The 27,649-nt window shown below is 41.4% G+C and overlaps 1 protein-coding gene across 2 annotated transcripts in view; it reads right to left on the reverse strand.

Annotated features, from left to right (window-relative positions):
* LOC111146021 (elongator complex protein 1) overlaps nucleotides 1-27,649 on the reverse strand; it is a 64,060-nt gene that overhangs the window by 20,700 nt on the left and 15,711 nt on the right. Inside the window, exons 3-21 of one of the 2 annotated variants that reach the window (XM_022501388.1) lie at nucleotides 26,116-26,341; nucleotides 24,725-24,895; nucleotides 23,735-23,834; nucleotides 21,923-22,105; nucleotides 19,213-19,319; nucleotides 18,799-18,902; nucleotides 18,045-18,098; nucleotides 17,855-17,960; nucleotides 16,414-16,529; nucleotides 15,759-15,832; nucleotides 14,959-15,037; nucleotides 14,779-14,858; nucleotides 13,077-13,220; nucleotides 12,886-12,971; nucleotides 12,443-12,591; nucleotides 10,207-10,330; nucleotides 9,199-9,296; nucleotides 7,530-7,731; nucleotides 5,170-5,231 (exon numbers count right to left, since the gene is read on the reverse strand). In XM_022501388.1, coding sequence (XP_022357096.1) covers nucleotides 5,170-5,231; nucleotides 7,530-7,731; nucleotides 9,199-9,296; nucleotides 10,207-10,330; nucleotides 12,443-12,591; nucleotides 12,886-12,971; nucleotides 13,077-13,220; nucleotides 14,779-14,858; nucleotides 14,959-15,037; nucleotides 15,759-15,832; nucleotides 16,414-16,529; nucleotides 17,855-17,960; nucleotides 18,045-18,098; nucleotides 18,799-18,902; nucleotides 19,213-19,319; nucleotides 21,923-22,105; nucleotides 23,735-23,834; nucleotides 24,725-24,895; nucleotides 26,116-26,341 — 2,265 coding nt within the window. Of the gene's footprint in view, nucleotides 1-5,169; nucleotides 5,232-7,529; nucleotides 7,732-9,198; nucleotides 9,297-10,206; nucleotides 10,331-12,442; nucleotides 12,592-12,885; nucleotides 12,972-13,076; nucleotides 13,221-14,778; nucleotides 14,859-14,958; nucleotides 15,038-15,758; nucleotides 15,833-16,413; nucleotides 16,530-17,854; nucleotides 17,961-18,044; nucleotides 18,099-18,798; nucleotides 18,903-19,212; nucleotides 19,320-21,922; nucleotides 22,106-23,734; nucleotides 23,835-24,724; nucleotides 24,896-26,115; nucleotides 26,347-27,649 lie in introns of both variants that reach the window. The other variant, XM_022501387.1, reaches the window with a different exon arrangement.

Raw genomic sequence — 27,649 nt, forward strand, 5'->3', positions numbered from 1 at the left:
CCCGCCTGCCTCTCTGCCTACTTGTGATCTCTGTCAAATAAATAAATAAAATCTTTAAAAAAAAAAAAAAAAAAAAGATTCTTTCTCTCCCTCTATACCTCCCTGCTACTTTTTCTCTCTCTCTCCCTCCCTCCCTCTCAAATAAATAAATAAATCTTTTTTAAAAAATTGAGATACATAAAACAACTGGCTGGGTTTCCTCCAGTAGTCATGGTGATTACAAAAGGGGGGGGTGGGTATGCATTAGATTAAAAGAGATTTAAGAGACTAAGATACAAAATGCAATACATGACCCTAAATTGGAACCTACTTTGGATCATACTACTATAAATTATAAATAATTTGGAACTACTGAGGAACTACTAATTATTACATAAATTAAAATGTATTTACCTGGAAAGATGAAGACCATAAACACTTAAAGAAAATTTATAAAGGGCACAGTGTAACTTCGTTTTGGTTAACCACTGAGAGAGAGAGAGACAGAGACAGACAGAGAACGCGTGTGAGTGCACGCACGTGTGTGTGTGTGTTGTGCGCACACGCATACGAAGAGCACTACAGGAAGAATTAGAAACTAGGGACGACTAGCAAACTCTTGAGTGGTAGGAATGACATGCTTTGTTTTCTAATTACTTTCAGCATTTTAAAGAATCTACAATATATACATACTACTTTAAATTATTTTTAATTAAAAATATTAAATAGAAGTAAGCATTTTCTTCCCAGGCCCCAGTGCATATGCCCCACTAACAGGCCCATACCATAAGTCCATGAACGGACATACCAGGGTATGTGCTATTTGACCCACAGAGAAAGAAAGAGGGTAGGGGGATGGCTGTTTTACCAAAATGACAATCACATGAGATACAAGGACTCTGAAGTGTATAATTTGTGGCATTTACTGTGTTCACAATACTGTGTCACCACCAACCTTTTTAAATTCACCAGATAAAAAACCACTCCCATTTCCCACTCTATTCCTCCCCTGGTAACCTCTGATGTGCCCTTCCTCTGGGTTTGCCTACTCAGGACATATTATACAACAGAAACCATACAACAGGTGACATTCTGTGTCTGCCTTCTTTCACTTAGCATAATGTCTTCAAGATTTATCCAAGTTGTATTTTTTAAAATTAATTTTTCTGATTATAGCAAAACACACATAAAATTTATCGTTTTAACCTTTTTTTTATGTCCAGTGGCATTAAGTAAACTCACACTGTTGTGAAACCATCACCACCATTGTCTCCAGAACATTTTTCACATTACAAAATTAACTCTATACCTGTGAAACAGTAACTTCCTATGTTCCTCTCCCTCAATCTCTGGCAACCACCTTTCGACTTCCTATCTCTATGATTCTGACCACTCTAGGTACCTCATATAAGTAGAATCTACCATATTAGTCCTTTTACATCTGGTTTATTTCACTTAGCACAATGTTTTCAAGGTTTATTCAAATTGAAGCATCCATCAGTTTTACATTCCGTTTTATGACTTCATTTATTCATTTGAGACAGAGAGAGTAAAAGCAGGGAGAAAGGCAGAGAGAGAGGGAGAAGCAGACTCCCCACTGAGCAGGGAGCCCAATGTAGGGCTCAATCCCAGGACCCTGGGATCATGACCCGAGCAATGGCAGACGCTTAACTGAGTGAGCCACCCAGGTGCCCCATATGTTGAACTTCTTAAGGAACCATCAAACCACTTCCCATAGGGGCTGTGTCATTTTACATTTCCAGCAGCAATGTATGAGTGTTCCTATTTCTCCACATCCTTGCCAAGTTTTCATTTTTTTGATTAAAGCTATTCTAGGGCACCTGGGTGGCTCAGTCAGTTAAGCATCTGCCTTTGGCTCAGGTCACAATCCCAGGGTCCTGGGATCGAGGCCCACACTGGGCTCTCTGCTCTGAGGGAAGCCTGCTTCTCTCTCACCCACTCCCCCTGCTTGTGTTCCCTCTCTTGCTGTCTCTTGCTGTGTCAAATAAATAAAATCTATAAATAAATAAGTAAGTAACTAAATAAATAAAGCTCTTCTACTGGGTACTATGGTTTTGATTTGCATTTCCTTAATGAACAATGAAGCTAAACAACTTTTCATGTGCTGTTGGCTATTTGTATGTTTTCTTTAGAGAAATAGCTATTTAATTCTTTTGACCATTTTAAAAATGGGTTGTTTTGTCTTGTTGTTAAGTTATAAAATTTCTTGACAGTTTCTGGATACAGTAAGTAAGCTATAAACCAGTACCGCTCATAGACAAATACAAAAATCCTTTGGAAAATTTTAGCAAACTGAATCCACCAATTATGAAAAAGGATAATACATTATGACCAAGATAGGTTTAACCTAAGGACTGTAAGATTGATTTAACATTCAGAAATCAAAGCAATTCATCCTAGCACTGGTCTAAAATGAAATACCTTAGTTTGAAAAATGCATTTGACAAAATTCAATACCTCTTCATGATAAAAACTCTGGGAACCTAGAAGGGAATTTCCTCAACATAAGAGCACAAGGATTGGTAACTTCTTTTCAGTAACAGGCTAGATAGCAAATATTTTAGGCTTTGTGGTCAGACCATCTCTGTCAAAGCTCCTCAACTCTGAGGTTATATGTATAAAAACAGCCACAGAAAATATGTAAACAAGTAAATGTGGCCATGTTTCAATAAAACTTTATAAAAACAGGTGGCTAGCTAGATTCCTAGACTAGTTTGCCAACCCCAATAGCACCACCAAGTTCTCACATCTATTAAAAAACAATAGCATGGGGCATCTGGGTGGCTCAGTTGGTTAAGAATCTGCCTTCAGCTCGGGTCATGGTCCCAGGGTCCTGGGATCGAGCCCCACTGAGCAGGGACCCTGTTCTCACTCTTCTCCCTGCTCGGGTCCTCGCTTGCTCTCTCTCTCTCTCTCAAATAAATACGTAAAATCTTAAAAAAAAAAAAAAAAAAAAGCAAACATCACACTTAATGGTGAAAGACTGAATTTCCACCCTAATACTAGGAAAAAGGCAAGATGTCTACCAACCCTTACCATTTCTACTCAACACAATACTGGAAGTCCTAGCTAATACAGTAAGGCTAGAAAAAAAATATGAAGGCATACCAATTGAAAAGATATAAAACAGTCTTTAGTCAAAGAAACCATGCTCATTAATATAGAAAATCCTAGAGAATTTACCTGCAACAATCCTAGAACTACTAAATAAGTTCAGCAAGATTGTAGGATATAAGGCCAATTTAAAAATGAAACAAAATTATATTTCTATTTACTAGCAACAAAAAAATTGGGATGTGGAAAAAAAAAATACTAGTCAAATACTAGTCAGAATTATTGTAGAACTCCTCTCCTTCCCCACATCTTATCGCCACATCACTAAAGCTTCTTTATCGAATTCCTTACACTTACTACATCATGGCAGGCTTCCAACAAAAAATTACACAAAGGACAAGAACCCTTTGAAAAGCCAGAACAAGCATCAGAATAAGACTCAGACGTGCAGGGATACTGAAATTACAAGCTCAGGAATTTAAAATAAGTATGATTACACCTGAAACTAATACCCTACCGTATGTGAATTATATTTCAATTAGAAAAAGAAAAAAAAAGAGGTATGATTAATATGCTCAAAGCTCTAATGGAAACAGCAGACAACATGAGAGAACAGATGGGTAATGCAGGCAAAGAGATGGAAACTCTAAGAAAGAATCAAAAAGAAATGTTAGAAAACAAAAGCATTATGTGAGCAAAAGAAGCCAGACTCAGAAACCACATACCAGATGGTTCCATTTATATAAAATCCTAGAAAAAGCAAAACTGTAGTGACAAAAAGCACATCAGTGGTTGGTAAGAGCTGAGAGGAGAAGGAGAAGACTCACTGCAAAGGGGAAGTGGGGAACATTTTGGGGTGTTACAAATGTTCTATGAGCATGGTTGTAGCAGCATTTGTCAAAACTCATCCAACTGTTCATTTAAAATTGTTAATTGTATTTTATGTAAAGTATACCCAATTAAAAATATACAAATTATGAACATATAATTAAATATATATATGAATTAATCTTCATCTGTATAGAAAAAAAGGATGGTGGCCTCTTATCCATTTAATTAACCATCTTAGATGGTGTATCGTTCTACCTTAGCCTTGTTACTGTGCATTATTTTATTCATTGATGTTTTTTGGCTCAATCACCCAATGTAATTTCTTGCTAGGACCTATCAAATTTTAGTGATCTTCTTTCACTCACCCTTGTTACATCAAAGACATTCAGGTATTTTAAAAGCACACTGATGTTATACAAACATGCCTACTAGTAACAACTGTGAAAAACACTCTCTAATCAAAGGCTAAAACTCTAGAAGGCAGTAATCCCTGGTGTCAACTGTGTATCTATGTCCTATTAGTCTGTGGCGGGTGTCGATGCATAGTTTTTGTGTTTTGTTTTTTTTTTTATGATTTATTTATTTTAAAGGAGAATGAGTGGGGAAGGGGTAGAGGGAGAGAGAAAATCTCAAGCAGACTCCCCACTGAGCATGGAGCCTGACGCAGGGCTCAATCTCACAACCCTGAGCCAATGACCTGAGCCGAAATCAAGAGTCGGACACCCAACTGACTGAGTTACCCAGGCGCCCCATGTCAGTGCACAGTTTTATTTTCATAATAAATTCTACAATTCTGTCCAGAGCTGGTAAAGGTACTCATCTTTATAATCTGCTGGAAAATTGGAACGTATCAAGCTGCCTGAGTACAAGACCCTTCTAACAGACAGAATGATTCTAAAAGCCAAAAAAATATCTGAAATCCGATCCCTTTGTTTTAGAATGGTCCTTTCTCACTGTTTCTACCTCACAAGTTAATACAAAAAGCACAACTCCCTTGAGATTTAATTTAGTACTTCCTACCAAGGTCAAACCACTAGTGCCTATTGTGGTAGAGTTCTTTGGTATTCGACCTTACAAAACTTATTGTTTACAGAACTAATTATTTAGAAATAAGTTAAATTTAGATGTCTAAGTCAGGTCAGCAAGAGAGAAGATCTGCAGAGCTAATACTGTCTCTGGACTTCCTAATTACCTCAAGTTCTTCTTAATTTTCATGGTTAGTTACGTACAACTGGGAAGACCTTGTTTGTTGACTGGGTGGCTGAAGGGAGGAAATGAGGTTACCTGGGCATACTGTTCCAAGACTGTGGCTGCGTCACTGTGCTTCCTCTGCTCAACCAGCTTTCCTGCAAAGATAATAAACATTTGACCATAGCTGGCTTGCTAAGAACAGGATTACCAAAACACTCAAGTTGAAATGGCTTTTGGAGTTTTTGGGGTTTTTTTTTTAAGATTTATTTGTTTATTTGAGAGAGAGAGAGAGAGAGAGAGAGAGAAAAGCGAGCATCCATGTGGTCACACAAGTGGAAGGAGCAGAGCAGGAGAGAGAGAATCTCAAACTAACTCCAGGCCGAGCACAGAGCCTGACACGGGGCTCCATCTCACAACCCTGAAACCACAACCTGAGCCCAAACCAAGAGTTGGGTCCCCAAGTGACTATACCACCCAGACACCCCTGGAGGTACTTTTTAAATAAAAACAGACCCCTACAAACTGGAGATTGAGCTCTTGTGTACGTTCAAGCAGAACGTCTTTAAAACAGCATTTTCCAAAGTGTTCCCTAAGACTGTTCTGTAGGATAATAAAAGGCAAAACCAAGAAACCATTCTTGGGTCACGTAAGTTTGTGAAACACTGGGCATAACAATGCTCAACAGATTCCTTTGCTGAAATGCTTCATTAATATATCTTCATTACGCATCAAACTATATACTTTGTGAATTTCTGTCAGGAAATAGGAATATTACGGAGTTCTCTTAAATGGCAGTTACAATCTAAATTTAGCACAGAATGTGAAAACCATGTACGGTCAAAATTAGCCAAGAGAACAGGCTTACAAAGGCACACGCATGACCTAGCATCTCCAGCTCATCCATTTCTTCCTCAAAAAGGAAGAGACTGCTGTTCTCTGGTTGAGCACTACGATGGAGGTACTTGGGCTTAGGGGTCATGCAGTGTCTTTAGATCCTGGAATCACTCAGCAAGCTGAAATAATCCTGCTTTGAGAAACACAGGGAACCTGAAGCTGATGACAGCCGGCAGACTCATGTCTCCCATCTTACGCAATCTCCAGCGCACATTCTCCCTGACAAAAACAGGTCGAATCACCTCCACCATCTCAACAGCGATCTTTCTTTTCTTATATAAACTGCCCAAGTTAAAGTGCACATGAAGTGACTCTGCCTTACACCATTTCTCAACAATCTCTGACCACCACCTTTCCTACCGCTTTTGCTAAGCATCGGGGAGAACTGGGTGTGCACCATAGGGCATGACAAACAGCAAGCTAAGAATTTTAGAGAATGTATGACAAGATAATAGGCCCTAAGAACAGAGCTGGAAGATATAAACTACCAAAACATAAGTTGCTAAAGCAGAAGTAACAATGGAGCCAAAATACCTAAAAGGCCTAACACAGGGAATTCTCAGAGACTAAAGAGTTCACCATGGAAATGAAGAGGGCTTACAGAAGAGCGTACAGACCTAGTAACCAGAAAACACCAGAAAAAGGAAAGTGATAACCTCATACATTTTTATGACCCAAATAAAAAGGAAGAATGCAAACAGGTAAGGAGGACATGTACATACATCTCACAGGATTTAACTGGGAATTTTTTTCAGGACTGCATTTTTTTGGAAACCGTAACAATATTTTTAAAACTCTTAAAGAGCAAGGGGAGAATATACCAAGCACAACTGAGAAGGCAGAGCGCCATTCACCTCTTCTCCCAAGCAGTCCTTTAGCTCTCCTCCCTCTTAAGGAATCAGACTCTGATACAGGTCCACCTCTGGTTCAGACAATCCCTAGACCTAACACAACACAGGTAAACTGCCTTTGCTTTCAGAACGCTTATACCTCTGGCCTTTTCTTTCACCTCATTTCTCATAAATGCTGTTATGATTCCCAACAATCTACTGTCTATACCTGAATGGCCCCATCCCAAAACTCATGTTTATCTTCTCACAGGGCACACGGCCGCACAGCGACTCTGTACTATGATGTAAGTTTGGGCAAATGAGATGGAACACAAGTAACAGTGTAACTTCAAGGTCATTTCTAACTTCAAGTGTTCTCCTAAGCCTCTAGCTTTTTCCCCTTCCTAAGGCCTGGAATATGGGTATGGAGAAAATCCAGCTACAACCATCTGCTTGAGATGACAGAGCCACATAACAGAAGGACTTCTCAGTCCTTATGTGAAAGACAGAAGCTTTCATTATCATGCCACTGTATTTGGGGACTCACTGTAGCAGTGTAACCTTTACTTTAAACGACTCTAAATTACCTAGTTAATTTTTATTAGTGAATATTAGACTGTCTCAAGGTATGCTATCCTAAATTTACTTGCAAAATTGCCAAAGAAAGGAAAAAACAAAAACACCTTAGGGAGAGTTCTCCTTTGACAGAACCTAAAAATCCACGTTTACCTGCCAGAGTTCTGCCGAGGCCAGCCAGCTGGTCTTTGGTCAAGTTAAGCTGGGCTGCCATGCAGAGAGCTTGCTGCCAGCTGCCACTCGCCAGAAAGGCATCGAGAGCTTTCTCATGAGCACCACAGCGGGCAAACACAAGCCCTGCCGGCTCATAGAGGCGCTCCTGTGTCAGGTGTTGCCCGTAAGCAATGCTGATATCCTGTAGCAAAAGGAGAAGGGAGGCTTGGTGAGGAAAGGCAACAGTCACTTCTTAACCTCCAGTGTAAGCTGTCTCAGTCACTACATTTAAAAGTCTCTTGAATTACTTAGAAATATCCTGTGGTTAATCAGTGAATTCCATCAGCCTTCCATTCAAAACCTTACTGAGGATGTGCCCTGTACTTACACAACAAATAATTACTGAGTACTATACAGGGCACTGGGAATCACATAGCAATGCAAAAAATAAAAACAAAGTTAAAACCCAAACAGTAACGAGAACCACCACCAAGTTCCTGTTCTTGTGGCAACACTTATAAACACAACATGACCTGTGCCATAGTGATAAAGGGACAGGGAGTGACGGGAGTGCTACTTCAGAGGGCTGTGAGGAGAAGAGCCACGTGAAGGGTTACAGGAGGGTAATCCAGGCCGAGAGCTACAGAAAGCGCCATGGCCACCTGGCAGAAATGTGTACGGAATACACAACAGAACAACAAGAAAGCTGGTGTGAGTGGAGAAGCGAGAGCACAGGAGGGAGGAAGAGACAGAGAAAATGAGAGCAAAGAGGCAGCCACTGCCTAAATTCTCTGTCCCCAGGCTCAACATCAGGCAGGGCCACAGAGAGGAATACAAGACAAAGCCCCTGCTTCAAGCAGCCCTGGGGCCGGTGGGGAAACAAATGAGTGCAGCAGCAGTTGGCTACGAGCCACCTCTGAGCCGAGAAGGTGATCTGGGAGCTCAGTGTGGCATCTTGCCCAGGAACAGTTTTCTGGCAGAGGACACCCGAGAGTTCAAAGACAAGTGGGGCTAAAGGAAGGGGCAAGGAGAAGCCTATTAGAGGCAGCTGGTGCTAAGGAAGCAGGCGGGAGCCAGAACACAGAGACACGGAGAACTGCGGAGGGCGGGGAGGGTGGCGGTGATGAGTCGTGGTGACGGCACAGGCTCCGGGGTCAGAGAGCCTGGGCTCCACATCCCAGGCTTCACACACCAGCTCCCGAGGCAAGTTGTTTCCTCATCTGTTTACCTGATCAGGTTGTCATAAGAATCACAGAATACATTTAGAAAAGACCTGGCATATAAAAAAAACTACACAGATATCTGTTTAAACAAACAGCCAAGCTGTATCCCTTTCTCCTAAACGACATGAGAAAGATCTACACGCTTCAGGACCATCAGTCACTTGACAGCAAGGCTGGGCTGGAGCAAGGGGTGGGACGGAAGCAGGGAACCCCAGGTAGAAGCCGCCATGGTATTCATAATGAGGAATGGCGGACAACTCCTAGCTTTCCAGCCTGGACACTTTCTTCAGAACAGGAGCAGGTCAGGGCCATTCTCCCAGATAAGAGCTCAGGACGAGGTGACTTCATCTGAAGATAAACCGTGAGGTCAAGAATGGCATTACGGACTCAGGATCCTTACCCCTAACAGCACAAAGTGAGAAGAGCCTCATTTTGGCACCACTCACCTTGTACTGTTGCGAGTCTGACGGATAGAACTTCAGAGCTTCCTTATATAAGTTTTTATCTTTTATTAAGTTTAAGCATTCTGGGAAGTACTCGGATCCTGAGGAATAAGATTCATACATACACAAGTTTAAGACTTTGGAAGTGTAATGGATTTCATTTTTACCAGTGGTCCCTACATGAAATCAACAAGGGAACTTTTTAAGACCCACAGAGTCAGAGTGTCAGAATCCAGGAACTGTAATGTTAGCAAAGCACCCCAGCAGACATGAGGTATAAGAAGCACAGGCTAAGATCAGAGTTCCATGTAAAAGGACACTTTATACACTACCACTGATAAATGACTGCCCAACCTCCCATCTGCTCAACTTCCTTCACCATAATCAGTCAGGGACCTTATCAACCATTCTGACACCGGAGTCCCAGCCCATCCCAGCTCAATCAGATTCTCCAAAGCAGCTGAATAATACCCAGGCAATTTCTTATCCCCATCTTAGCTCTTGGAGAGAACCACACCTGCTGAAGTCAGAAACTCCAGCATGGGACAGGGATGGGGTGAGGCAGAACAACAGGCACCATGCTCATCCTATTCTGTCGCTGTGATGTACACCTGCGTCCTTCTGGGAACAGCCAGTGCACATGGCCGCTCACTCCAGACAAGCTACATTTCCCTCGAGTGTTGGCAAATAAGGCAAGAAGCTCATTATCACACAATTTTCATTCTGAGATACTGAAATGAATTTAGGAGGTGATCATCCTTAACCCAAAAAGGATCTGCTCTATTTTGTTTTAGTTGGGGAGCTCCTCCAGTTCATTAAAAGCCATTTGCTTTGTCTTCAGCTTTTCAGATCATATGATAAAAGAAGGTGCACATATCTGTTAAAATTTTTAGGAGTGGAAACTGAAATCAGTCTATGTCTAAACTTTAAACTATAACACTTTAATTTATACCCTGTCTAGCTCCAAAGATGACCTGAAGCAGAAATAAACATACTAATCCTCACACTTACCACATTTACTGAGGTGGCCAATGGCTTTTTCATAGCGTTTCAGGTATTTATCTATGGTGAACCGCTGATAATTAGTTTCCATTTTCTTAAGTGTGTTAAGAAATGGAAGATATTCTTTGGGATCCTAAAACAAATAACAAAAAACACCAATAGGAGATCATTATTGCTTATGAATACATTTACTTATAACAATGCAAATAACAATTATAATAATCAATAAACCCAAAGATACATAATTTTTAAAATACATATTATATTAGTATGTTAATTACATATTATATAAATATACAAAATGAAACAACGTATAACAAGTTTTGGCAAAACTTTAACGTAGAGGTGTTGTTTTCATTGAGAATGATCTCCTCTGCAATCTCACCAGACCACTTATTTCAGAGGCTAATAAGGAAGACAAGGTCAGTCTAGAAGATACTCAACAAATGTATCCAAGTTTCTCCAGAAGTGCAAGGCACTGTGCTTGAAGCTGTTTGCATGACATTGCATGTCCTTCCTCTGCAAGTCTTTTCCAAAAGATTTTACTAATTCTTGAGAGAGAGAGAGAGAACACACGTGTGCATGAGCACATGTATGTGTGGGGGGGAAGGTGAGAGGGAGAGAGAGAATCCCAAGCAGACTCTGTGCTGAGGGCGGATCCTGACCCAGGGCTCAATCCCAAGACCCTGAGATCATATCCTGAGCTGGAATCAAGGTCGGATAATTAACCTGGCTGAGCTACCCAGGCGTCCCTCCCTCCAGCAAGTTTTAAAACAAAGGTAAAACTGTAGTGAGTTAAAGATAAAACTCTAAGGGGGCGCCTGGGTGGCTCAGTGGGTTAAACCTCTGCCTTCAGCTCAGGTCATAATCCCAAGGTCCTGGGATTGAGCCCTGCATCGGGCTCTCTGCTCAGCAGGGAGCCTGCTTCCCCCCTCTCTCTGCCTGCCTCTCTGCCTACTTGTGATCTCTCTCTCTGTCAAATAAATAACAAAATAAAATCTTAAAAAAAAAAAAAAAAAAAAAAAGATAGAACTCTAAGGCCCTGCCAACCAAGATTTTACCAGCACTGACTGTCTGCAGTTCTGTGCCAGGCCCCAGAAACCATTTTCTTTCTAAAGAACAGATGCTCCCTGTTCTTAATGCAATTTCACTGGGCAAACAGGATAAGTACATAAGAACAATCTAGAAAAAAAAGAAAACCCAAAAGAAAAAACAATAAAGTACTCAGGCATTTAATATAGAGAACTATAGGCCAAAGTGTTCAATCAACATACATTTAGTAAGAATTTGCTAATAACCAAGCTTACTTACTCTCAGGAGACCCACCACCTAGCGGAGCTAGAATGATATACAGGGGTGGGCGCTGGTGCGGTGGAAGCACAAATGTGGCCCACCTCCTTCAGTCCCTGAGTGGCAAGGAGGCAGGGAGGCAAGAACGGAGACAAGTGAGAATTAGCCTGGTGAATGGAGAGGGAGAGAGTGGTGAAGGGAAGCGGAAGTAATGCTACCTGCTGTGGTGTGTGGTGTGCAGTGGCAGGGGCGGCAGGGAGGGGCGGCAAAAGCACTGCCTCCCCTCTACAGGTTGAGAAAAAGGAACATCAAGAGACGAGTACAGATGGATACACAGAGACCAGATCCTGGGGGGGGCGGCGGTTAAGCAATATGATGGCTTCTGAACTTTATCCTAGGGCCAATGGAGAGCCCATGAAGGATTTTAAGTAAAAGAATGAAGGATCACCATTTGGTTTTTGGAAAGATCACTCTGGCAAAATCAAGGAGAGGGATGACAGGATAAAACAGAAGCTGCAGACACCAGACCAGACTAGGGGCACCCAAACTTTCTCCCTGCAGCATGCTACAGTGGAATGAGAGGCCCCAAACCTTCCTATTCTCTGCGTTCCCGCTTTCCAGCCACATAACAAGAACCAGATAGGAACACGAGTCATCTGCAGGGTTTCCTTTACAAGAGGCAAGTTCGTTCACACATATGACCATAATCTTAAAAATAACCAAGTAGCTTTATTTCCCTTGTTCCACCTGGCATTCAAAACACTTTGATCACCCTGAACTGTGACAGAGAATAGGGCTTGGAAGCAGGTGCCCGGGAGCCCCCAGCTCCGCCCCCAGGCCTGTACTCGCTGTGTTCACGTCAGCAAGATCCTGCGCCGCCAGAGGCAGGGTTTCTTTCTGCCACGACCGCAGAACTGAGAGTTGAAAGGTGGCTAAAGCAGTAAACTGCACCTACCTTCTGTGACTTCTCAGCTACCATGAGGACCAAATCAAAGTCGTAGGTCCCGAGAGAATGATCATATAAGTCATTGACGTCTACCAGAAGCAGCAAATACTTCAGGGCTTCCTCAGCACTCACGGCGTCGGGAACAGGTGGAGCGCTGGCTGTCAGCATATAGGGAAACAAAACACAACAAAGCCATTTGGGGAAAAAAGCCCACATTTCTAGCAACATAACCAAAAAGACAAAGTAACTGATTTTCTTGACAGAACTGGATGTTACAGGGCTTCTCCTTCTGTACATTTTTATAGGCAGGTACTGTGAAAAACAGACACAGATCTTCAAATGGCAACCCACAAGCCCCATACTAAATGTGTGATGCGGTGCTGACCAGGGTCAGTGAGCTCCCCAGAAGCTGGGAAGCCAGGTGCCACACCATCTGTGAACGGGACTCTTACCTTGAAGCTCGTGGACCTTCTGTAGCACAATCTCCAGCTCTGGGGTTGTTTTCTTCACGTGAGAGGTGAGTATGGACAGGCAGTACCTGAGGTGGGAAGTGAAGAACCCCAGAATGAGGATGAACAGCGGAGTCAGGACATCAGTACACTTCTGTGACTCAGAAGACCCCAGCTAGTGAGAGTGCTCATACTTGTGGGGGTTTATGCTCTCCATGGCTGCTCTCAGAGCGTCACAGACAACGTCTACTTTTTTCCCTTGGACAGCTGGATCCTTGGACAGCTGGACAGTGCTGGCAACTGGCGGAGGATACATGGTCTTTGTAACATCTTCTTCCCTAAGAACAAGTTATTAAGAGGTCACTACCTGAACACGTGTCCCAGCTACCAAATGACGGACATCTACCCAGGCAGGTTGAGGAGGGAATAAAAATGACTTTTGCCAAACAGTTTATCAAATTCACATAAGGTGAAAATGGAAGAAACAAACTGAAAAAGGAACATTTTTATACAAGATTCGTACAGTGATGTTATAGATGTTTTATTCATATTAGCCCCAAACTGCGTACAGACAGGCAGCCCCCCCCAGGAAACAAATAAACAAACTGTAGCATATCTGCACTAGGGCACACGACTGAGGAGTAAACATAAAGGAACTAGTGATACCAGTAAAAACATGGGTGAACCTCAAAGTGATATGCTGAGAGAGAGCAGCCTAAATTACACAAAGTAAGAGTAAATACTATATTTACAAGAGTAAATACTATATGCTTCCACTTAAAAGTTCTTCAACAGGCAAAACTGATCTACAGTGAAAAACTCCCAGGAGTAGTTGCCTAGGGGGTGGGGACAGGATGGACTGACACTTTGTTACGTTGTAACAAAGCAAATACAGGAAAATATGAACTAGATAGTCTAAATGGTGGTATAGGATGCTAATTAGGCAACTTTTATGTTTAAAAAGGGGCGCCTGGGTGGCTCAGTGGGTTAATAACGCCTCTGCCTTCGGCTCAGGTCATGAACCCAGGGTCCTGAGATCAAGCCCCACATCAGGCTCTCTGTTCAGCAGGGAGCCTGTTTCCTCTCCTCTCTCTTTGCCTGCCTCACTGCCTACTTGTGATCTCTGTCAAATAAATAAATAAATAAATAAATCTTAAAAAAAAATTTTTTTTTTAAATTGGAAAAAAAGTCATCACAGAGAAACATATCATTTGATTTCATTTTTTTTTTTTAAGATTTTATTTATTGGGGCGCCTGGGTGGCCTCTGCCTTCTGCTCAGGTCATGGTCTCAGGGTCCTGGGATCGAGCCCTGCATTGGGCTCTCTGCTCAGCAGGGAGCCTGCTTCCCCCTCTCTCTGCCTACCTCTCTGCCTACTTGGGATCTTTCTCTCTCTCTGTCAAATAAACAAATAAAATCTTAAAAAAAAAAAAAAAAAGATTTTATTTATTTATTTGACAGAGAGAGACACAAGAGAGAGAGGGAACACAAGCAGCGGCGAGTGGGAGAGGGAGAAGCAAGACTCCTGCCAAGCGGGGAGACTGATTCAGAGCTTGATCCCAGGACCCTGGGATCATGACCTGAGCCAAAGGCAAATGCCCAATGACTGAGCCACCCGTGTGGCTCTGATTTCAAATTCATAAGACAAATAGTCTTATATGTACACCTAAAAATAGTCAATTATAATTCTAAATGACATATTTTCAAGTCTTAGTTTTAAATAGGCTGATTTTAAAAAGAAGGGAAAAGGACAAAAATCTATTACAGGTAGCATCTGAGAGTTACAGTAATAAAAAAAAAAATACCAAACACAAAGTTAATTTTTCTCCTCTATTTGTTTGATTTCCTAAACTAGATAAATTATGGATATGATTCATGAGTTATTCAAAATACTTACTTCAATTCTGTGAAAAACAAATTAATATGATTTACAGAGTCAATCTGTCTTATGAAGGTTTCCACATTTTCAAGAAACACCTACCCAACAACAAAAAAAAAAGGATAAAAAATTTTAGTTCCAATCACACAGGATCAAGTCTTAGGTAAGCTAGAGTTAATATCAGATTTAGAAAGTTACCTTAGGGTTGTGGTCATGAATCAGATTGAGATTAATTCTTAGTTTCCTCATACATTCAAATGCTTCTTTAAACATAAGTCTTTGAAGAGACAGAGAGAATGGACAGAAAGGTCATTTTACAAAAACTAAACTCCCTAGATCCAACACCGTTATTATGATATAAACCAGTTATAATTAGAATATAGTCCAAACGCCAAACAACTACTACTGGATTTCTACTTCCAACTCACAGAACGAAAAATCAGTTACCAGATTTGCTTGCCTTCGTAACAGACGGGACTTTTGCACCATGGCAGTCTGAGCACTACATCTCCACATACACACGACAGAAGATCATCACAGAACTTAGGTTAAAGATCATTCTAATACAAAGTTTCCCCAAAATAAAGTGAAAATGGATCATTTCCTTCACAACAGTGGCTCAGGCATTCTTGGGTCACAGACTCCTCTGTACATCTGTCAAAAGCCTTAGGCCTTCTGCCTGAATAAATCCACACAGACATAGTCTGGTGCAATTTCCCTGGGTTCACAGAACATCTAAAACCCATATGGATCCCCTCAGGCTAGGAAACCCTATCTTATATGATGTATTTCATGATTCTTTCTACTAGGAATACTTATCAGACTATGCAACATACACATCAAGTGTAGGAGGAAAAAAAGCCTCTGAGAATCTGATTGAAAACATACGTAACACAAGTCTTCCATGCTTCTAAGTTTTAAAAACGTTAATAGAATACTTACTATCTTCACATATAAGTCATAACAATAAGGAAACTAGTCATATACATGGTTCTTACTTATCCAGCCACTTCCGAATCTGAGATAAAACCAGAGCTCGATGATGTACAACTTCTAAGTTTCCCCTTGGCATCTTAAATAAATCAGAACAATAATGTTTTTAATTGAATAGAAAAAATTTAAACACCCAGGATACACAACTTCACCTAACTCAACTCTTCATAATGAAGGGAACTACCACGATCCTGTAAAATGAGCACACTTTCAGCACAATCTAGTTATGCTCAGTATTTATTTTGGCTTCCCAGAGAAGCTTCCCTTCTAGCCTCACTGGACACAGCCTGTATAAGTACTCCTTTGTATAAAACTAATGGAGAATCTAGCAAGGAATGGCTTATAATAAATTGTTACAGGGGCGTCTGGGTGGCTCAGTGGGTTAAGGCCTCTGCCTTCGGCTCAGGTCATGATCCAGGGTCCTGGGATGGAGCCCCGCATAGGGCTCTCTGCTCAGCAGGGAGTCTGCTTCCTCCTCTCTCTCTCCCTGCCTCTCTGCCTACTTGGAATCTGTCAAATAAATAAATAAATAAATAAATATTTTAAATAAATAAATAAATTGTTACAAATGATAAGAGGACCTAAAATACAATCTGCAAGAATTGTTTCGTATTGACAGCCTAATGACAATCAGAAACACAGCCTGAAAAATCAGCTTACCTGTAATATAAGCTTTGTGTCCTGGGGCACGACAGTGACAATACGTGAACCCCTCTCCACCTTCCGCAGAGACTCCCCTTTAGACAGATGGCTGCTGCTCAGACCTGCATGTAATGCTAAAGACACCACTGGCTAAGCCATCAGAATCACAGTCATGACAAGCCACTTTCCATTAACTGCATCTGAAACTTTGAAATTTGAAATATATGATCCAAAATAGAAGAAAGCAGGAATGCCTTGGTGGTTCAGTCGGTTAAGGGTCTGCTTTCAGCTCAGGTCATGATCCCAGGGTCCTAGAATTGACCCCTGGACCAGGTTACCTGCTAAGTGGGGAGTCTGCTTCTCCTCCTCCTTCTTCCCCCTCCCCTTTGCTTGTGCTCTCTCTCTCTCTCAAATAAAGAGAATCTTTAAAAAAAAAAAAAGAACAAAACTAAAAACTAAAACAAACAAACAAACAAAAAACAAGCCCACAAAAACAAAATAGAAGAAAGCAATTAACAACCATACCCCTTTGCTCTCCCACTCAACTTTGAGACCGGTAGCCTTTCTGACAATCTCATTCCTGGAACCTGCCCTCTCTCACAGAGCCCTCATGCATATTCACACACGTAGCTTCTCCACTGATTCAGGAAACAGGGAGGATGCAGTTTCTCTACTTCTTAGTACTATCAGTACACTGTAATCACATCAGTGAAAGAGTCCTAGTTTCCAAGTTGGAAGCAAAGACAGGAAGTGGAGTTTTCGAGAATAAGGCACACACACACACACACACACACAGAGCGGGGAGGGGACACATGGAATTAAAGGTAAAACAGACAGTTTCCTATAAACCACAAGATGGAGTCTTTCAGACCTATAATGGAGGGTGGTCACAGTGAGCAAAGGAAGATTACAAAGTTGTTAGAGCCGGTTTGTATCTGCATGGTAACCCAGGTAAAATACTGCCATTAGTTATATAATCCTGAGAAAGTTTTGTTGAATCTCACAATGTTCTGCTCCAGAAAGGACCTCCTTCTCTGGAAGTTCTTTGCTGACTAATGCAGAATACTGAACTGATATACTGTGTTGAGATTAGGGGCTAAGTACATGAATTCTAAAGGTTTTTTTTCTTTTTCTTCTTTTAAAAGATTTTACTCACTTGTGTGACAGAGAAAGAACACTAGCAGGGGGAGCAGGAGAGGGAGAAGCAGGCTCCCCTGAGCAGGGAACTGGATGTGGGTCTCCATCCTAGGATCATGTGGGTCTCCATCCCAGGATCATGACCTGAGCTGAAGGCTGACACTTAACTTAGCCACCCAGGTGCCCCTAAAGGTTGTCTCACAGTCTAGAACTCTATGATAAAAAGCCAAAGTAAGTAATGAACTTTAAAGTCATCGAGATTTCAAAGGACAAAAGATAATAGAAGAGGGACTATTTTCTACTACACACACTGAACACTTACCGTTAAATGAAGCATCTCTCAAGCAGAAACACTGGCAGGTATGGGAATGTGTTGTCAACAACAAAAATTCACCATACACTGCAAATGATGTGATATTTGAAGCAACCTACAAGAAGGCAAAGGGAAAAGTTAGCTTTGTTACTTGGAGACAATACTGAAAAGGAGCCTACACCAAATCAAGCCTTTTTACCTCTGTGTCATTGATGAAAAAGCGACACCTGTCACTCAGACCAAGGACACATTCCTGCAAAGAAAACCGAAATTACAAAAAACTCTAACCAAACTAGTTAAACCTAATTTTTCTATCCCATAATTCTATTGCCCTGTGGTTTCATATCTAAGTCCATGTCAAGACTGAATAAAAAAGACACCCATCCTCATGGCTACCATCTTCTCAGTAGCCACCAAATCCCTCAACACTCTTCTACCAGACCCTGTTCATTTCCTTCATTCTCCTATCAGAGGGGATCATCAGATCTATACTGATAGATTACAAATTCCAGAAGAGCAGGGATTAGTCAGCTGTTTTGTTCTATAACTGCTGTATCCTACCACCCACCACAATTATAGACATTCCAACATTTGATGAATGGCAAACTCCTGAATACTATTTTTGATATTACATTTCTGCTGTCCCCAAATGGTAAATAAAACTAACTCTGATGATTTGTACAATGGGGGCTAAAAGTCTGCCAATCACATTTTTCTATCTCTTATAAGTTATTCCTTCTAGGAAAGGAATCAACTAGCCACTACATACACGTCAGACAATCTCTTAATTCCATTTCATAAATGAAAAAGCTGAGGTTCAGAAATTTCTCACTGTTGCCCTTACATTAAGTGGAGCTCCAGGTCTACCTCCAAAGCCCATATTCTTTTACCGAATGCCAGCAGTCCCTGGACCACTGCTCTAAGTGGTAGTTTTCTGCCCTGTGTTCACTTGCCTCTCCTCCAATCGTGGCCAATTCAGTCTGTGTGCATGGATAAGGAAACTGAACAGGAAATCCACTGGGGTTCTTCCATGGCTCCACAGCCAGAGAGGGTGACTCTGCAGGATCGGCAGATGAAGTTTACACAAAGCAGGTATGCTCACTATGAAACTGTCACATCAATACCTGCTGAAACACTTAACATGCAATTTGGATCACTTTCCAAATACATTTTGGAAACTCATTAGAACACTCTGGTCCATTACAGAATACACCTGCCAATTCTACACTACAGCTTAGGGTTTTCCAGGACAGTTAAAAGACCTAACCATCAATGTAGCCCTGATAAGAAACTCACAAGTACACATTCTCAAGAATTAAACATTTATGGAAATCATAAACATGCTTTCCTAACATTCTGATACTCACCCCAAAAGTACTTAAGTATCTGGCCACCAGCCAGCTGCAATGCTACCGACTTGGTCTTGGAATTGCAACACAGACTGATGATGATTCCATCTACTGCCACAGATGAACTGATGAAAGTAAAAAAATAAAAAATTTTTTAAAAAAGCAGGAATCAGAGTGTGAACAGACCACTTTTCTCAAAAGTAGTAGTATCCCACTGATTTTGCAGAAACAGGAAAAGAAATAAACAATTTCCCTTTGGCCTGCACTGCCTATTTCAATACAAGATAGATATAATACATACACACACACGCGCGCATATGCACATTGACAGATAAATACTGCCGGCAGAAGGCCGAAGTAATGACCTGTCACATGACACTGTTTTCCACAATGCCAAGAAGCTAGATGTCTCTACTGTGAGGTCATCACTCCCATGCCAGCAGCAACTTACTACAACTTATAACAACCTACTGCCTTCATTAGATATGCATGGTATCATTTCTGTCTCCTTAAAATGTATACTGCGGTAAATAAAGCATACTCAATATCTCTCATTGCTATCATACTCATTCATGAAAACTGGTGGGTCTTCATTAATGAGGAGAATCTGTTCCTGTCATATTTTTTCCTGTGTCAATGAACAGACAGTAGACATGTTTTAACAGATGTGGAAGAAGTAGCAATAAAAGCAAATGTTGCCAATCTAAACATTTATTCAAAGAATTTTTAGCCAATATACAAAAAAACTCACAATACCCCAAATTTTGTGAGGATAAGTGATCTGCAAATAGGTCAAGAGGAGAGATTCCAGAGCGGGACTGGATCGAGACTCTACCTGCATGATGTCAGGCAAGTTACTGAACTGCTCTGTGCCTTACTGGTTTCAGCTATAAAACAAGGATGCTAATAATACATACTTCCAAGAGGTAGCATGAGAAAGAAGTGAGTTACCACAGGAAAAGCACTGAAGAGTTTCTTTTACAAAACTTAAGCTATAATAAATATAAGGCATTAAAAGCTATAAGCTCACCGAGGGACTTTATAGTACCTAAAGACATTAATATTTTATAAAAACAAAATACTTTTTTTGAGAAACTAAAGTCAAAGCAGCAGAAACATATTTTAAGTAACTTCTCATTGCCTTTACAGCAAATGAAATGATCTAGTTTTTCCTTCTACAAGCTGATGATAAAGAATTTCAAATTTGGAGAAGCAGAAATGTGTACAACTTAGGTATTTCTAATGTAAATTGCTCTACGTTTTATTATTTTTTAATTAAGCTTTTATTTTAATTCTAGTGTAGGTAACAGTGTTGTCTTACTTTCAGGTATATAACAGAGCGATTCAACACCTCCAGACATCTCCTAGGGCTCATCACAATAAATGCACTCCTTAATCCCCATCACCTGTATCACCCATCCCTTTCACCCCATCTGCTCTGTTTTTTGTTTTTTGTTTTTATCAAGACTTTAATTATTGTTTTGACAGAAAGAGACACAGTGAGAGAACACAAGCATAGGGAATTGGAGGGAGAAGCAGGCTTCCCCCAGAGCAGGGAGCCCAACATGGGGCTTGATCCCAGGACTGAAGGCAGACGCCCAATGACTGAGCCCCCTGGGCGCCCCCGCTCTGCTTTTTAAAATTAAGCTCCTGATTATCGGAGTTGTTGCATATAGCTAGAAAATTTTCTGTACCCGTCCGGATATTCATAAAAAGCTTTGTAAAAATAGGAAGTACTATGACTCAAAGAATAGGACTTAACGAATACACTAGAATATGTTTTATGTATACAATGAAGAAAAGTTCCTGAATTTTGCAGCAAGGGTTTTCATTGAAAATTGAAATCTAGGGGCGCCTGGGTGGCTCAGTGGGTTGGGCCACTGCCTTCGGCTCAGGTCATGATCTCAGGGTCCTGGGATCGAGTCCCACGTCGGGCTCTCTGCTCAGCAGGGAGCCTGCTTCCTCCTCTCTCTCTGTCTGCCTCTCTGCCTGCTTGTGATCTCTGTCTGTCAAATAAATAAATAAAATTAAAAAAAAAAAAGAAAATTGAAATCTAACTAGGAAACCCTTAATTACAAATGAGTGTTTCATGAGCCAAGTTTTGACACTGGAAGCCTGAGGATTCTTGGAGCTGTCCAGGCCATGCCATCTACCGCACGATGGGCTTGCATTACATGAAACGGCCTCACTCGTTACCTGAAACCTGTGACAAACATGCAGTGTGAAACCAAAGCAAAACTCAGGGCCAGGGAGCAGTGAAATTTTAGCAAAGAGAAAGAGAGATGACTTTCTAGTAGTACATGTAGTCACGCACCCGAGAGAACACAGAGAAGCCAGAAGCAGCATTCAGAAGTCACCATATCCACTGCAGTGCATGTACACAGACCTTATCATTGATTTTAGTAACTAACCAGGGTAACCACAGTGGCTAATTCTCGTGGGCTAACAGTTACCTGCTGGAGTTTAAGTATATGCTGAATTAAAAATCGTGACACATCTTATAAATGTTTCGACCCATCTATTGGTATCTGTCCTATGGTCCAGCACCCCTGGATGCATTTTTAGGTTTGTATTGTGACATGACTCAAAACTACACTTAAACGTCTTGCTAAGTGTGTTTAACAAGGAAGCAGTTGCCCTCAACCTTGGTTGCTAGAAGTCAAAAGAGTCCTCCACCCAGCAAAGACAAAAGCGTAACCCCACAGAATGCAGGGAAGTGTCGCGATACCTAATACTGAGCTGTCCGTGCTCGTCATCCGTCTCGGAAGGGGCCACAGTCAGATGGTGAATGACAGACTGTGCGCCGGACTGGCTGTGGCTTACAGCCAGGAAAATGTCTTCTTGAATCCAGGTGAGAAGGCTGAGCTTCAGAGGGTTTCCTTCTTGATCTTCACCATTCTCAAACTGAACTCTGTTTTAAATATTGAAGAATATCTAAATGAATTTAGATATAACATGAAAAAAGCTCTAATATCACTGAGATTTTCCTAAACGATTTTTAGCTTTAGATTTTCCTAAAATGATTTTCCTAAACGAAGAATGAACCACCGTGTACAGAGTCAATTCCTAATTATTTAGAGGGACAAAACCTGCAGTAATGCCAGTTTGTTTTTCTATTTATTTACGTTTCCTATGTTCTAAGATCTTCAGGTTTGAAGAGAACACCTCAGGAAACTGACTACACAAGAAAATCACTTGCCCCCAGGCCTTACACGAACAAACCCCAGAGGTTTTCCACTGTCACCACTTACCAGCATTCAAACCAGGCTCCAGCAGATGAGTGGGTCTCGGCAAAGTGGGTTATTTTTAAACATCTCACGTCATAATGACTAATTAGCTTCAGAAATGGATCTCTGGCCTCTAATACCTGCCTCCTGTAGCATTAATACCTCAGGGGACAGCAGGTTTTGCCAACTCAGGGGAACCCCTAAAGTCTACTTCTCCTGCCTTTTAGCGTAAGTGACAAATCCTCAGCATTCACTAAAGAAGCTGGGTCACTACCCTGATCTTCCTACTCAACCAGCTCTCCCTGGTCTCAGCCCCTCCACTGTGTTCCTCCCCACATAGGGACATTCCCATCTCTGGTTCCCTCCATCATGGCCAGCGCTCCCAGGGCATTTCTGCCAGTCCTAAACTCATCTCTTCTTCACAGATCAAGGTAAGTATTAATGTCCTTCACGAAATCTCCTAAATGACCAGGAGCTATCCTCTCAATTTTTTAAAAATCAAATTATATTCTAAATTGCCTCACACTTCCTAGTTTGCCTTAAGTCTGTCCTCTAGTGGGTTCAGTTCTGTGAAATGAAATAACCCACATAAATGTTCTTTGAAAATGACTAAGCATTATCCAGACAGCCCCCAAATCATAGGTTGAAAATTTATACACGTTCATTAACCATACTGCATATATTTAAGAAACATATTACTTATGAAATTCAGTTAGTTTATTGTCTCTATTAATTTATAAATAAATTTATTTACAGTGATTACAAACATGTGCTTATCAAATAGAATTAAGTCTTGGATTCTCACAGAAGTGGTATTATAATTAATAATTAGCTTCAGGGTCATTTTACAATACTTATAGTGCACCTGAGGTACTCATTTATACCCAACCATTTATAATATTGTTTTAGTGAGAAAATGCATTCTGATTTCCAACCTGGGAAACCCAAAATGCAGCAACCCAAAGTTCTGGAGTGTGGGATGGGACAAAGACTGCATTCGGTCAACCTTATGTGAACAACGCAGACCCCCTCATGTACATAAGTCAATGCGGCTTGGTCTTACCATCCTCATCTCCACCTTTCCCACACAGAGAACCAAGGGCTATTGGAGGAAATGGGCTCTAAGCCAGCTATCAGCTTGGCTCCATTGCCACCCATCAGCATGTGGCATTCAGATCTATAGATTACTGACTTCCCCAGCTGACTCAAAAACCAGGGCCCAGGCATTGTATCTACTTCTTGTTCCACTCAGCAACAGGTGTGGAATAGTAACAGCTACTCCCAGAGGTCCAAGTTAATTGCAAACAACCTACTTGTATCTCTTTTCCAGATGAGGTGTTCTAAGAGAAACTTTAAATCCATTTCCACCCACAGCTCCCAGCTTCACTGTAGAATCCACACTTGGACTATCACCTAAAACACAAGAACAGTTACTATCACAGTAAACTACACACATTTTTCCCTGATGCTAAAGGTATTGAATTCTGCATTTAATGGGTTCTAGAAGGTAATCCACTTTAGATATAGAGAGATCAGAAACAACCACATCACAACCTCTTTCTTAAATCTCTCTGCCTTTCAGACTGAAAATTCAGGACCATTTGAAAACAAGGCTGTCAGCATCACGTGCCAGTATAGTTTACAACATAATCACAGAACTCAAAATAAAGACACCTTTCAGCTTCTCCTGGACATCAGGAAAGCAACTAGCAACTGACAGAAATGGGATGGTGGAAGGACAACTGGATTAAAAGCTAGAACACATAAGCCGAGATCCTCATCCATTCTTGTTCAAGCAAACTGAAAACACCCTGGCATTCTCTTCCCTCATCTATGGAAGAGAAAAACACCAGCTCTGATGCTGCTCCTAGGAAAGCTGTGAGATCAACTAGAAATATATGCAAGGGCAATGAGAACTGTAAACCATGTTAAAGACACAATAAGATACTATACTCCTTCCAGGGTGAATGTTATTCTTAAATCACTGACTCTTTAAGTTCAACAAACAAAAGGAAGTGCTCTTATAAACCAGAGTGGGGTTAGACTCCCCCACCCCCCAAAAATCCCACAAGTCAATTATATATCAATATATATCAATTATATATCAATATCAATTATATATCAATCAATTATATATCTCCATATATATTAATATCATAATAATGATATTAATTACAAACGTCAAAGTTTTTAGAAACACTGGAGCTAAGGCAACACCACACTGTAATTTGATTTTGTGCAAGAGGGACTTGGCTCAGAACATCTTAGTATCAGAACATCTTAGTAACAATTTTTGAACATACCACATTCATAAATAGAAATCTGGTTACTGGCGTCCAGGATTGCAAGGTCGTTACTCTTCTGGGGGTGTGCAGAGAACATGACCTGATTCACAGGGTGTGGGAGCAGCAGTTGGTAGGTGCACATGGGAGGTGGAACCACACTCTGTTGGAAGACTGTCACCAATACCCTGTCTGTGCATGAGAGGAGAGATTAGATACATGGATGTTTCTGTCGGAAGACTGTCACCAATACCCTGTCTGTGCATGAGAGGAGAGATTAGATACATGGATGTTTCTGTCGGAAGACTGTCACCAATACCCTGTCTGTGTATGAGAGGAAAGATTAGATACATGGATGTCTCTGTCGGAAGACTGTCACCAATACCCTGTCTGTGCATGAGAGGAGAGATTAGATACATGGATGTTAATTTGTAAAATGGAGCATGTGACAGCACAGTACCACTAAGAATGGGGGTAGAAAATATACAGCAATTCCTAAAAATGTTTGCTGTTTTTTTTTTTTTAACATAAATAAGCTTAAACACAATATACAGGGAAAATTAAGTATCAGGGCTCTGTATCTGAATACTGTCACCTCCAGGCCCAGAGGAGTCTAACTCTTATGAAAAAGGGGAAGAAGGCCAGGGTTCCAGCTTGAAACCGAGGCCAGAAACCAAGCCAGACTGAACCAAGGGTATGATCATCTTGAAAATCGTTCAACGACTCCCTATACATGTTTTTAGTAATAAGACATACCTGATTAAACCCTCTGGACAAAACACAGAATTATAAAATCTGTATTAGGAGTACTACACAGAACAAAATTAGCACACCCAGGCACATCACAACCTTAGAAACAAGTTTTTCTTTATGTTATCAGCAGTAAGTAAACTGTCTTTTTAGGTGAAATTGCCCCAATGTCCTCCCCCTCATCAAACAAAAAACACCAACCAATCCTCACACTAGACAGTTGTCTGTGACTTGAACATACTGTACAGATTATATAATTAGTAAGTATCATGTCAAAAAGCAACCTAAATCGGGGGGTGCAAGGGTCAATGTAAATCTATGTCAGCGCAAAAACGTAAGGCCAGCACGCCCCGCGCCACAGGACCACTGCTGTCTTCCTTCATACCTGGGGTCAAAATTTTCAACGTCTTCAAAGACCAGACAAGTAAATTCGTGAAGACTACAGATGGAATGGGGGTAGGCAGCAGCAGGGGTGAGGAGGAAGGACTATGGTTCTCAGAAGAGGACATGCCCTCCAAGGGCATCCCCATTCAATCAAAACAAAACACGAAGTAAAAATAAACCAAACCACCAAAGCACCACACACATCAAAATCCCCCAATTTTAGTCAAACCACCACATCTGCAGGCACAGGCTCATGGAAACACTTCCCAGCTCCTTACTTCCATCAATGACGGCTACGTTCGCCATGTCACTGGAATTCTCTCCTGAGCTCCGGTCAGTCGTCCAGTGCCAGTCGTAGCATAGGTAATGCCAGCCCTGACACAGAACGTGCAGCTGGGACGGGGTCACTGGGTCCCACATCAGAGACACGAGCTTGCTCTTCCCACAGGTGCTGAAGGGCAGACTCTGCTTGAGATACCAGTGATAGTTCCCCACAGTCCAGAGCTGCACTGCAACGGGAAACACAAGGATGGCCATCAGATGCCAGACAACCAGACTTTCCATCACCTGCCGGACAGGGGATGGGGGATATTGTTTCTTTTTCAAATGACCCCTCCTGCTCAGCATCTTCATCCAAATAATACTGTCAATAATAATAGTCAAGAAGTAGTTTTCCACAGGGATGAACGAAGGCCAGAAGCACACATGTTCGGGTTGTCTCTACTTTCAAACTTTAGGATCATGAGGACAGAAAGTTACTAGGAAGACAGTGCTTTAGTGAGTTGTTTTTTCATACAGATTTATACAGAAGAAAATCAGGCAATTAGATTAAAAGTATTAAAACACTCAATCTGAGAGCTCAAGATTAGTATCACTCTGCTGTATTAGGCTGATTCTTTTCCCCCAGGTGCTTTCCCTACAGTTATGCCCCAGGTGATCTGTTATTAAGCATGACTCAGCTCTCAGAGAAAAATCACTACTTATCCTTTATCAGCAGCCATCCCTTCCAACATCTTTTAAAAGAGTAAGACCTGGGGCACCTGGGTGGCTCAGCGGGTTAAAGCCTCTGCCTTCGGCTCAGGTCATGATCCCGGGGTCCTAGGATCGAGCCCCACATCGGGCTCTCTGTGAAGCAGGGAGCCTGCTTCCCTTCCTCTCTCTCTGCCTGCCTCTCTGTCTACTTGTGATCTCTGTCTGTCAAATAAATAAAATCTTAAAAAAAAAAAAAAAAGAGTAAGACCTAATGCTGGGGTAGGGAGGAGATGGGAGAGATATTGGTCAAAGAGCACAAACTCTTGAGTTCAAGTTCTGGGGAGCTGATAAACAGCACACTGACTACAGGTAACAGCCTGTACGGTACACTTGAAAGCTGCTGTGAGACTACATCTTAAATATTCTCACCATATTAACCAAACTGGGAATTACGTGAAGGATGTTAATCAACTTCACTGTGGTAAACACGTCACAACATATACATGTATCACATCATCCCAGTGTACATCTTAAGCTTACACAGTACTGGAGCTCAATAAAGCTGGGGGGAAAAGACCTAATCATGTAGAAACCAATCTTTAAACACTTCTACCAAGCTGTAAGTTGCAAAGTTAGACCACATACTCATGTTCTGTGAGGATAAAGGGGCTGTTCCTATGCCACACTTTTATCCCGAACATACCACAGTGCCAACCCCTGGCACCTGGCCTAATCAGTGGTCCGCAACTCTGGCTCCATGTTATCACTAACTTGGGAGCTTTATTATTTTTTAATTAAGCACTGACGAATAGTCCCCATTCTAACACACTGAATCCAACT

The sequence above is a fragment of the Enhydra lutris genome, unplaced genomic scaffold (genome assembly GCF_002288905.1).
Source record: "Enhydra lutris kenyoni isolate GAN:26980312 unplaced genomic scaffold, ASM228890v2 scaffoldscaffold13, whole genome shotgun sequence".
NCBI lineage: Eukaryota > Metazoa > Chordata > Mammalia > Carnivora > Mustelidae > Enhydra > Enhydra lutris.